Raw genomic sequence first — 11,895 nt, forward strand, 5'->3', positions numbered from 1 at the left:
CCCCTCTGGTAACAATCAGTGTGTTCTCTATAGTTAAGAGTCTGTTCTTGGTTTGTCTCTCTTTTTTTTCTTCGCTCATTTGCCTTGTGCCTTAAATTCCACATATGAGTGAAATCATATGGTATTTCTCTTTCTCTGACTAACTTATTTCACTTAGCATTATACTCATTAGCTCCAGCCATGTTGTTGTAAATGGCAAGATGTCATTCCTTTTTATGGCTGAGTAATATTCCATTGTACATATATAACATTTGATGGATATTTGGGCTCTTTCTGTAGTTTGGCTATTGTTGATAATGCTTAAATAAACATAGGGGTGCGTGTATCCCTTGGAATTAGTGTTTTTGTATTTTTTTGGTAAATACCCAGTAATGCGATTACTGGATGGGAGGGTAGTTCTCTATTTTTAACTTTCTGAGGAACCCCCATACCAGTTTCCAGAGTGGCTGCACCAGTTTGCATTCCCACCAATAGTGCAAGAGGGTTCCCCTTTCTCCACATCCTTGCTAACACATTAATTAGTTTTGCTTTGAGTATGTCTGATGATGAGTGATGTTGAGCATCTTCTCATGTGTCTGTTGGCTTTACATAAAATTGTAAGTTTTGTTTAAAGAACCAAATAAGAAAGAGAGAATGAGCGATACCAACAAGATATAAGGAAGAACAGTCTAAGTAGAATTAGGCACAAGGCAAAAACAAACAAAAAGCTATGTGTGCATGGGTTCAGCAATCAAAATAAAATAAATAGCAATCAAAATAAAAATGGGAAAAGTATATGACCCCATGAGGTGTGTGAAGGCAGTAAGAGTACATAAATGAGAACTTCCAAGAAGTAAACTGTATTCTCAGAGCAAGCCATGCTTTTCTTTGGCACACGAAGAATGCCATAGAGCCGAAGAGTATCAGAGAGACTTCCACAGTAAAGGGGAGGGAGAGGCTGACACCTCCTGAGAAATCAGCCCAGAGCAGATGGGGGTCAGGGGTTACACTTGGCCCAGGGTTATACTTAGGCTAGGGATATACTTCGCCATTTCTTCTTTGTGGAGCCCTTCCTGAGAAACCAGGAGTAGTGAGTGGGCAGAGGTAGGACACCCCCATAGCTATATTTTTGCATAAGAACTCCCAAAGAAGAAATAGAAACTGCGCATATGTAACAAGGGAGCAAAAACACTCTGAATAGCTAGAAAATATCAAACTAAAACTGTTAAAAACAAAAAAATCTCTCCACCACCTTCCCCTTTCACCCACAGGGGCAGAGCCAACTGCATCAACGATATAGTTGGAATGTTAGGTGTGCTTACCAACTTAAAAGATTGGGCAAGGGTTAAAGTGGGTAGTTTATGGCTTTAAGAAAACGAGTGGAGTCACAGGAGGATCTGGGCAGATAAAAAGCACAGCTGATCTTCATTATTTGCAGATTATGCATTGGTGAACTCTCCTAGTCACCAATATTTATCTGCAAGCCCAGAATCAATAACCTTCAGTACGTTCTCGGCCATTCGTGGACCCTTGCAGGGTCATGGAAAATCTGAGCTGCCCATGCATGCCGCCAGCTGAGGCTGAAGGAGGCACTGTGTCACCTTCTTGTTGCAGCTCTCCTCCTAAAAACAGTTGTCCCTTTCATAGTCTGTTTAGTGACACATGTCTCACACTTCCTTGCTTTTTGTTGATTTGCTCTTTAAAAGTGCCATCTAGAGTTCCTCAGTGAAGGGCGGCAACGATGCGTCTTAGAAAGTAGGTGTGTGAGGTCAACTCCATTCAGGCAGGAGTTACAGGGCTGTTGGCCCTGAGCACCGTGTTAATGAATCAACAGTATCTATTAAATAAGATGTCTTGAAACAGAAACACTCATCAAATAAAGGTTATGTATCGATAAGTTGATGGAGAAGTGGCCAGATGCTTGCAGGCACCCAAACCGGAATTTCCTCTCAGAGCAACGGTTCAGTGTTTGTTCATTCAGTGTTTGCTGTGGCTTTTATGCAACATAACGTGTGAATAAGGAGAATTGACTGTTAGAAGGGAACACATCCAACTCATACTGGTAGTTGCTTTTGAAGACAGAGTGGGGGTTAGGAGCTAAACTTATGAAGCTTTGGTCGGTTGGAGAAAAATGTTATGGATTTAGAGTCAAGAGATGCTGTTGCTTGAAAGGCTGGGGCATGACAATATATTTCTGTCTGGCATCTGATACCATTTCACAGACAAATTATAAAGCCACGTTTCTGTAGCTTAAAATCTCTCAAACAGATGTAATGATATATTTAGTTATTCTGTCCCAAGATAAAGCGAACAGATGAAGCTACATTTCCCCCTAATTATTTCAGTGATTAATGTAAATATTCCGTCTCCCACGTAAAATGAAAAGAATATTATTTGCCACATGATTGAGAAGGATGAAGTGACCTGAAATCCCTGGGGGGGGGGGGAACATTTACTCATGCAAAGTATCTTTTTAAGTAAACTAAGTCGAAGGGCACTTGGGGATGCTATCACTAGGTTAATGGGAAGCAACGTCATTTACACATCCTTAGTTTCAATCCAAAAGATGAAGGAGCTTATGCCAAGAGTTTAATAAACGTAGAAAAGTTTAGTCAAATACTAGTATGTTCACTTTTTCTATTTTGAAAAATAATGAGAGAGAAAAAATAAAATAATGAGAAGGTATTTCAAGAGCTATCCTTCCACAGTAAATTACACAAGAGCCTCAATTAACCAGAACAAAGGGAGGGGTCACTGAATCTCATTACCTAGATTTTCTGATTGGTTAGGGCTTAAGCAGAAGCGCCTTGTCCATGGTATTTCTAAAATGTCTCTTACAATTTGTTGCTCTGTGCACAAAATACTGCTACTAATAATACATCTAATATTTATTGAACATCTGCCTTGCAGCTGGTACTGTCAAATGCTTTTTTACTCATCTATTCCTCACAATGGCACTCTGCAGTCAGGACTCAGGATTCCCATTTTAACTGATGCAGAAACTGAGGCACAAAGAGATCAGGTTAAGAGAACAAATGCCATCCCAGATGACTAAAATGCTTTCATCACTTCCTTAAAATCATACTGAACTTTAATGATGCTGTTTCTCTGAGATGGTGAAAGAATAACACTGGGTAGAAATCTGTTTTAATCCTGGGTCATGGTCTCGATTTTTAATACATTTCTGGCATGAGAATGCTTCATTGTCACTTATTTCCAAGGCTTAGAAGCAGATTGCAGAGGGGTTAAGCACGAATTCCAGGTAATCCAGTGTCTGTTTTAATGGTTTCTTGATAGAGAGTAGCTGCCCACATTGGTGTACTTCTGGTGAAAACCAGGTCTTTGCAAATTAGTGAAGCTGCTCTGATCACGTGCCAGTTATTACCCAGTAATAATCTTAACAGGTTGGGCTGAGGGTCCGACTACATTCCAGACTGCTTCAATGCTGCTTTATTTTATGTTATTTTTAAGATTTTTAAAATTTATTTATTTGAGAGAGTGAGTGAGCAAGAGAGAGCACACGAGCAGAGAGAGAGGGAGAAGCCGACTCCCCCCACTGAGCAGGGAGCCCGACGCGGGGCTCAATCCCAGGACCCCGGAATCATGACCTGAGCCGAAGGCAGACACTTAACCGACTGAGCCACCCCAGCGTCCCTCAATGGCGCTTTAAATGAACCATCCTACCTCATATGGAGTTTATTCTTTCTCACTTTAGAAATCTTATCTTTTGGGCGCCTGGGTGGCTCAGTTGGTTAAGCGACTGCCTTCGGCTCAGGTCATGATCCTGGAGTCCCGGGATCGAGTCCCGCATCGGGCTCCCTGCTCGGCGGGGAGCCTGCTTCTCCCTCTGGCCCTCTTCCTTCTCGTGCTCTCTATCTCTCATTCTCTCTCTCTCAAATAAATAAATAAAATCTTTAAAAAAAAAAAAAAGAAATCTTATCTTTTCATACACTTTGGTAATGGCAAAAATGACCTCCAGTTCAAGATAGCTCCTGATTATTGACCATTGGAGTCAAAAGTCCTGATTCCTTGCTGATGCTGAGACCCAGTCATCTTGCTGTCACTGGTATTTTAACAGTGTTTTCTTATCATGGCTTACCATCTGCTTTTAGAGTCATCCCGTTGTTTCTCTGGGCATAAACTCTCCTATTTCTGAAAAATAAAGTCTGCACTCTCTGGTAGAAATGGCAATTAAAAACCACTGCAAGAGGACAGATAGACTTGAAGCTCATGTTTCATTGTCGTCAATGGAAACTGCTGTAGAAACCACAGCATATCATTACGAAAGTGTATAGGCTACTTGGAAACTCCAACAATAAAACATCTCCATTAGTAAGTGGGTTTATTGACATAACTGAACATAACAATGTATAACATTCATTCATTTCCCACCGAAAGACTTTCCAGTCGAACTCATTTTACATAGATTTTACTGTTTTTCCGTAAAGTATTTTCAGTGATGTTCTGCAGATGAAAGGGTAGGTGCTAGGAAGCATCAGAGGTCTTTTCCAGACTTTCAGTGGGGCTCAAGATTACACTGCTGTGCAAATGGACCAGCTAAAAGATGCCATTGCTCTACAAATGAACAAAACTAGGAGCACGAGAGAGGCAAGTAAATAGCCCAAAGGTTTCAAATAAGAGCAAGCAACGACCCCCTCTCCCACGTACTCATATGCTTGGGATCTGACATGGACCCTGGCAGCAAACTAAGAATGACAGCCTATTTCCTGTGGTTTATTAAGTTTTGGCCCCATAGATAAGACTGCCAGAGAAGCAGCTGTACTTTAAGTGGTCTGGCCATTTATTCATCTGAACATAAACACAGATCCGTTCGTTTAGAGCCCTGGGTCTCTGCTCAGCTGTTGGGACAAGGGCAGGCTTGGCTCAATGGAGGCCAAACGTAAAATGAAGGACCCCCCAGACTATGATAGATTCCCTGAGTCATCAGGACCCTCAGGGGCTTAAGGCCCTAAACAGGAGATTCACTGTTAGCCTTAGCACCATCGTAGTAGCCTCTGTGGCACCCCACTGCCAAAAACTCCACAACCATGGTGAACATCACCGTGCACCCCTGCCCTGTGACTGCTTTTCTAGACCACACACAAAATCATTAATGTAAACCAAAGCACTACATTTAGTCATAAACATGTACTTCATAAATATCAGGGAACGAAAGTGTCCCAAATAGTTGAAAACAACAGAGCAAATAAAGGAGCTAATCCTAAATTTAAAACAAAAACATTTAAAAGAAATACTGTAATTATTAACTAAAAGATAAGATTTAATAACATGGTAAAACACGGGGTAGTGGAGATTAACTTGCAAAATAAATCATTATTTCACAGTGAGGTTTAAGTACTCCTAACAATCTTCTGGTTTTAGTAGAAACAGACAATCACTGATGTACCCTTTTTCACATTTTTTTCCAATAATTTCTTCCCCCTCTTTCCTATAGAGTAAGACATTAAGGTGATTGAAACTTACGCTGTCAATTGACTGTCACCTTTTGCTTCCCTCCTATTAGGGAACTGCCTTTATCACTTAACGGTGCAACTCAAGAGAAGCAGGGCACAGTCTACTGTGCATGACTGATAAAAACATGAGAAGTACCACATCATATTTATTCCAATCTGGACAGTGTCAGAGATGCGGTTAAGTGAACTGGAAGGCTGCAGTTCCCTATGCCATCATCGGTTATGCACACCTTACATTCTTTTACCAAGTCTGGCACTGACATTTCCTTTTCCATATATAGGTTTAGAAAAAATAAAATTAAAAAGCCACAGGAGCAACCCTGACAGAGAAGTCTTGCATGCAGCCTTCTCCTGAGAAAGTAGGTAATCTTAGTTAACCCCAAGGTCAGCCAATGTTCTTGCGGTGTTAACGTTAAAAAGAAAATACTAGTTGAACGGCTCAGCTCAACTAAAACAGTCCTTGAGTTTATTGTCAGTTTGTTAAATGTCCGAGCTCTTCACATTGTTCAAAAAAAAAAAAAAAAATAGCCTCTCTAATTATTTAAACTTTAAATTATCCTGAATGTTCTATTAACCAACATGAAAGAGTTCCTTGGCGGGTGTGTTAAACTTTACCACCTGCTTACAGCATCTCCCTTCTTGGCAGAGACCACCAGCCCAGTGCAGTCCAGGTGCCAAGCCTCCTTTGTAATACTAAGTTCCTTTTCCCTTAAATAGGACAAAACTCCTCTGTTTCCCACTGAACAAACAAAAAGCATTCTGGCCATTCCGGGGGCAAAAGCGCCCTTTTCTACCCCAAAGGGGGCCAGGCTCTTGCGTTGCAACACCACAAAAGCCATATCCATAGCTGTGCCAAGGTCTCCATGTAAAAGAAGGCTTTCCACCTCTGGACTCTACCATCCGTTTGTCCCCTACTCTTGGCCTTGACCACCAAGTACCACCCATTCACATCATGAGTGGGTACTGGGAATTGGGGGGGGGGCGGGGGTGCCGAACTGGCTTCCCCTTTGGCTTCTCTGGCAAGTTCACAAAAGGGGGAAAGGAGAAGCTCTGATAAAGTGAGATCTTCCCCTGAGATCTTCCCCTGAGGGGCTCCACAGAAAGTGGCCGGCTCCTCAAGGCCAATGAGATGGTCTCCACACCCCTGGAGGCCCTGGATCTAGTCAGCAAACCGCTGCAGAAGATGGTCCTCCCGCCTCAAGCTGCCACCTGTACCGCCGCCCCCGCTGTCCATGAAGCGGTCGCAGGGGAACTCGATGAGGTCCGCCTCGCTGAGAGCACACACAGTGGTGCGCGGCCGGTGTGACTGGAAGCCCGAGAAGTCCGCAGACACGCCGGTGCCCATGGAGCGCAGGGGACGTCGGGTGGAATACATGTGTCGAACATGCACAGGGGCCCCACCCTTCCGCCTAGCCCGCAGCTTCCTCCGCAACCAGCGGGACGCCCAGGCCGCCAGCGCCAGGAACACCAGCAGCGCGTTGACGGCCAGCAAGACCAAGGTCAGCAGCTGGTAATCGACGCTGCTCCGGCTCCCAGGCTCCGGGAGGGTGACCAGCCCGGCGCAGTGGTCACGGGGAGCCACCGGGCAGACGCGGCCTCCGAGGACGCCCTCCACGCACACCAGGTAGGGGGTGTCTCCGCGCAGCTCGCGCAGCGTGGCCGAGTCGCTGCGCTCCGGCAGGTAGACGAAGCGGTGGAACTTGGGCTGCTGGCCAAAGCGGTCGAAGAGCAGGCGGAAGCGCGCGCCGCCCAGCGGTGGGGGGCTTCGGTACTGGCGCACCGCCCAGCGCACCGAGGCGCTGTCGGCGTCCACCGCCTCCACCGTCAGGTTGCACAGGATGAACTTGTTGAAGTCGCAAGGGTCGGACACCAGCGGCGGCAGGCCGACCCCACCGTCTGGCTGGGCGGCGCTTTCCTGCTGCTGCGCGGCCAGGCGCTGCTTCGCCGCCGCGCGCTGCCAGGGGTCGCCAGCGGGCGGCGGCGCAGAGGCGGGCGCGGCCGTCGGGGTGGGCTCCGCGTGGGCGGCGTCTGCCGGAGTCTGAGGTCCCGGCTCGGGCTTCTGGAGCAGGTCCAGTGGGTGTGGCGCCGGGCCCTCGGCAGCAGCGGCGGAGGGGTCCGGCTGCTGGAGGCCCGGGCCCCGTCGGCTCAGCCTCAGAGCGCTGCGGTTGCCCAAGAGCTCCCTGGCGGCCGCATCCCAAGCCACCCCGGGCAGAAATCGCTCGCGCTGCTGCGGCTGTGACTGCGGCTGCGGTGGCAGCTCCTCCGAGAGGCCGCCTGCAGGGGGTGCCACCTCCTCCCCTCTGGCTGTGGGCAAAGGCCTCCCCTGACCTTCGGCGGTCGGGGAACCTGAGGCCGAGGGGTCTGCACAAGCCCCGTTCTGCAGCTGCTGGTCATCCAGGTAATCCAGGTACTTGCCCCTCAAGGCCGGGGGGTGGCGACACTGCACGAAGACCGTGAGAAGACGGCCTTGCGAGTGCCAGTCGCCCATCCAGCGCTTCAGGCCCCGCAGACGGCAGTCGCAGGTCCAGCCATTGCCGTCTAGGTCCAGCCGGTAGAGGGCCGGGCTGGCGGCGAAGATGTCCCCGGAGAGGGCGCTGAGCGCGTTGTCGCGGAGGCTGAGCTCGCGCAGCCGGCCCAGGTGGCCAAAGACAGTGGGGTGCAGAGCGGACAGCGCGTTCCCGCTAAGGTCCAGCGCCTCCAGGCTGTGCAGAGGCTCCAGCAGCGCCACGGGCAGCTGGCTCAGCCGATTCCCCTCCAGGCGCAGCTCGCGCAGGGCCTCCAACCCCCAAAAGGCCTCCGGCGCGAGGTGAGTGAGCTGGTTGCCCCTGAGTGAGAGGAGGCCAAGACGCGGCAGGTGCTGGAAGACGCGCGGCCCGAGGTGCTGGAGGCTGTTGGCCGAGAGGATGAGGGTGGAGAGGGAGCGCAGCGGGGCGAAGGTGGCCGCGTGGCGTAGGGAGGGCTGCAGCTCGTTGGCAGAGAGGTTAAGGAAGCGCAATTTGCCCAACTGGGCAAAGGCGTTCTTGCCCAGAAAGCGGATCCGGTTGGACTCCAGATGTAGGTAGAGCAAGTTGCCTAAGGGGGCGAAGACCGCGTCCGGCAGCGCCCCCAGGGCGTTCCCGTCCAGCCGCAGCTTGACCAGACTCTCCAGGCCCTCGAAGGAGCCGCGGCTCAGGCGGCCGATCTCGTTCCCGTTGGCGTAGAGGATGCGCAGCTTGCGCAGCGGGGCCAGCGTGCCCGGGACGAGCGCCTGCAGGAGATTGTTCCCCAGGTAGAGCTCCTCCAGCCGGGAGAGCTTCTCAAAGGTCTTGGGGTGCAGAGAGCGGATCTGGTTGTACTGCAGGTCCAGCCGTCTGAGCTGCCCCAGACGGTGGAAGTCGAAGGCCGTGATGTTGGTTATGAAGTTGCCGCCGAGGCTGTAGGTGAGCACGTCCTGGGGGCTCGGTAGCGAGCTGGTCTTGGGCACGGCGCGGAGCCCCCTGTTGGTGCACAGGAGGTGCTGGGGGTGCTGGCAGTCGCAGCGCTCCGGGCACACGGGCTGGGCCCGCGGCGGGAGCGCTAGGCAGCCGCACACCACGAGCAGGAAGCGCACCGCGCGGGCAGCCTCCATCGCCGCCTGCCCTGCGTGCTGCGGCCGGATCGTCCTCTTGGCCCGCCTGCTCTGTGTCTCCTCTGCATTCCCCTTGGCCTGGCCAGAGTCGCTCAATGGCCTCTTTCGGACTCCGCAGCGCGGCCCAGCCCCTCCTCCGCCCTTTGTCCGGTGGCTGGCCCGGGTCTCTGCAGGCGGCCTTCGCCCCGCCAAGTCAGGCGGCTCAGGGCGCTCCGGGAGCTCCGGGTGCTACTTGTTGCATTTCTGCACAAAACTGTTTCTCCGGGTGTGCGTCGGGGGGCGGAGGGAGGGAGCCAGACCTGAGCTTTTTGTTTGCAGCTTGAGTCCGGAGAGCTGGATTCCCTGGCACGGATTCTCCCCGCCAAGCGGATTCCCCAGCTGCAGGCGGGAGCCCTTCCAAGAGCTCCTCGGGGCGCGGCTTGGCTGCTGCGCCCCGGCGGCTCGGCCCCCGCAGCCCGCGCCTCCTGGCTCTCGGTCCGCGACCAGGAGCGCGGCCTCAGTGGAACAGCTGGGGGAGGAGCCGGGGGTGCGCAGGCTGCGTCCGGAAGGGACCCAAGTCTGCGAGTGGCGGGCAAACCAGGCGGAAATTCGTTCTTCCCACACTCTGCCCCCCGGGGATGCAGGCGGAGAAAGAGGAGACGGCGGAGGGAGGACAGACCCTGACAGGGGGAGGAGGAAACGCTAAGTGGCTCCGCGTCTGGTCAGCCCGAGCCCTGGACGCCGAGTGAGAAAAGTAGGGATTAAAAACAGCTGTACGGGTCGGCCCTCGACGCAGAGCTGGGGGCGGGGGTGGATTACCGGGCTAGCAAACGGAATTTGCAGACAGAGACCTTTTTATTTTAGATGAGTACACCAGTCATTTCGGCGCATTGGGAGCGCGGCTCCTCTTCTTCGTTTTCAAGTCACTTGCGCTTCCAAGTGTCACCCCGCGGGCAGTGCACGCAGCACGGAGGGTGCAAACATCCTGTAAGAACTTTAGGGCTGCCCAAGGTTGTCTCCAAAGAGCTGTCGGTGGACTACCGTCAGAAGAGGCCAGGTCAGCCCCGTCTGAGTGTTGGGTGTTTGGATTTTTTGACGGGGCTGTACAGGTGGCCGAGGAGAGGCATCGTCCCACGTAGGGATCAGAACTGGGTACTCGCTTGGCCCTGCTGTAGGTAAGAGCCTGGAGAATCCCGGAACTGGTTCTACCACCGCGAAGAGGGTGTCTCTGTCAGATTTTGGTGATTTAGTCTCATTAATCCTCCTCCCGTCTTACAGCCCTTGGGGTAGGCTCTGCACGTGTGCATAGACATAAAATCACCTCCACAGACCCTCTGGTAACTGCGACCTGCGGGCCTCACCAGCTCGATGCCTGGGCTTGCAGGGATCTTCAAAGTCTTGAGGCCCAGAAGTTCTCAGGCCTGGCTTAGTGGGGGAGTCTCACCACTTATCAGTATAGAATGGAGCATTTGTCCCTGGCGCCTTGGAGGGCAGCCCCCCGCTGAGAATGAGGATGGGCAAGGACTAGCTCTTTTTAATCATTTGTTTATGCAAACAGTCTTGCTAAAAATAAAGGTCCCTTCCCTCCCCCTTCCCACCCAAAATGTTCAGAAAATGTAATTTTAAGGATCTGCTCTGTGAAAAATTAAAGGAGACCTATCCTCACCTCAAGAGATTGGCTATCTAGAGGGGAGGGCAAGTCATGGAAATGTTAAGTCATCATCTAAGGCAGTAGCTGCTGAGATACAAGGTGAGTTTTAGTAATTCCAGTGTTTGGCAGGGATTGAGTGCCTCATTTAGCGATTTATGTAGGTGGGTGATAGAGAGGAGTTCTGAATTTCAGGAAAGACGAGATCCTTGGCTGCATGGTCAAGGAAGACTTATGGGAGAGCAGGTACTGGAGGCTCCAGGGCGAAGGGCAGTGGAGAGCTCACGGTCAGTCAGTAGTGAAATGCCTGTTCTGGGCACAGCGAACAGACCCAAGTTTGCTTGTGATATGCTTTGAGTTTTCAAATAAAGTGTGTATCTTTCTTAGTATCTGTCAGATACTTTCCAAGTATCTGTCTTAACAAGATAGAAGGTAGTTTGGTTTTTAGTTCTCATGGTGAGAAACTTCTGAAGCCTTTTTAGTTCTTGACTGCAGTCCTCCTTATGAAGGTACTGCCCCAGAGGGTGAAACCCAGGCTTGCACAGTGTGGCACAAGCTGGCCTGATCCTGGCCCCCCAGATGTTGTTAGGAGGACTTTCCGTTTTTTTTGGAGAAAAGAAGACTAGGAAGCTGCTGGCTTTCAAATTGAACCGCTGGATGGATCTACCTGGGATGGCGCTGTGGCTGCATCAGCTTTGAGCCTATGGTGTGAGGACACACAAACGGCCATCAGAGGAGAGCTGAGAGAGGTGTAACGTGGAAGAAAGGGAGAAGCAGAGATGGGACCCCACCCCTGAGTCTGCAGACATCTTGCAGAGTGGGGACCACAGGCACCGTTCCGTCCGAGGACCTCGAGAGTTTGCACTAATCACTCACTGCACGAGTGTCTTTGCTTTATAGGTGCCCCGAAGGAAGATGTACAAAATCATCAGACCCCCGCAGATGTTTGGTATTTTTCAATGTTTTGACTGTCGTTGGTATTATTGCCCAGTGTTTAACATTTCTACCAGTAGTGCTGGCTTGCAGGTAGAAATAACATCATATCTGGTTTATGTCAGAAGGCAATTGCTTTTCCACAACATTCCATTTTCTTGAAGTAATTTCTTGAAGTAATCCATCAGCCACCTAGTTAACCTTGCTTAAAATAGATACAGTGTGCCATGCTTCAAATAAGTATAAATAGCTTTCGATAGGTGTTGCTAGCACCC

At 50.4% G+C, this 11,895-nt stretch overlaps 1 protein-coding gene across 1 annotated transcript; it reads right to left on the reverse strand.

Annotated features, from left to right (window-relative positions):
- Positions 1-6,473: 6,473 nt before the first annotated feature.
- TRIL (TLR4 interactor with leucine rich repeats) lies at positions 6,474-9,060 on the reverse strand. The gene has a single exon (XM_028119293.1). The coding sequence runs from the start codon at positions 9,058-9,060 to the stop codon at positions 6,613-6,615; it is 2,448 nt and encodes an 815-aa protein (XP_027975094.1). The 3' UTR covers positions 6,474-6,612.
- Positions 9,061-11,895: the final 2,835 nt, after the last annotated feature.

The sequence above is a fragment of the Eumetopias jubatus genome, unplaced genomic scaffold, assembly GCF_037043125.1.
Source record: "Eumetopias jubatus isolate StellerSeaLion01/CBP00866 unplaced genomic scaffold, mEumJub1_p1.0 scaffold_14, whole genome shotgun sequence".
NCBI classification, from domain to species: domain Eukaryota; kingdom Metazoa; phylum Chordata; class Mammalia; order Carnivora; family Otariidae; genus Eumetopias; species Eumetopias jubatus.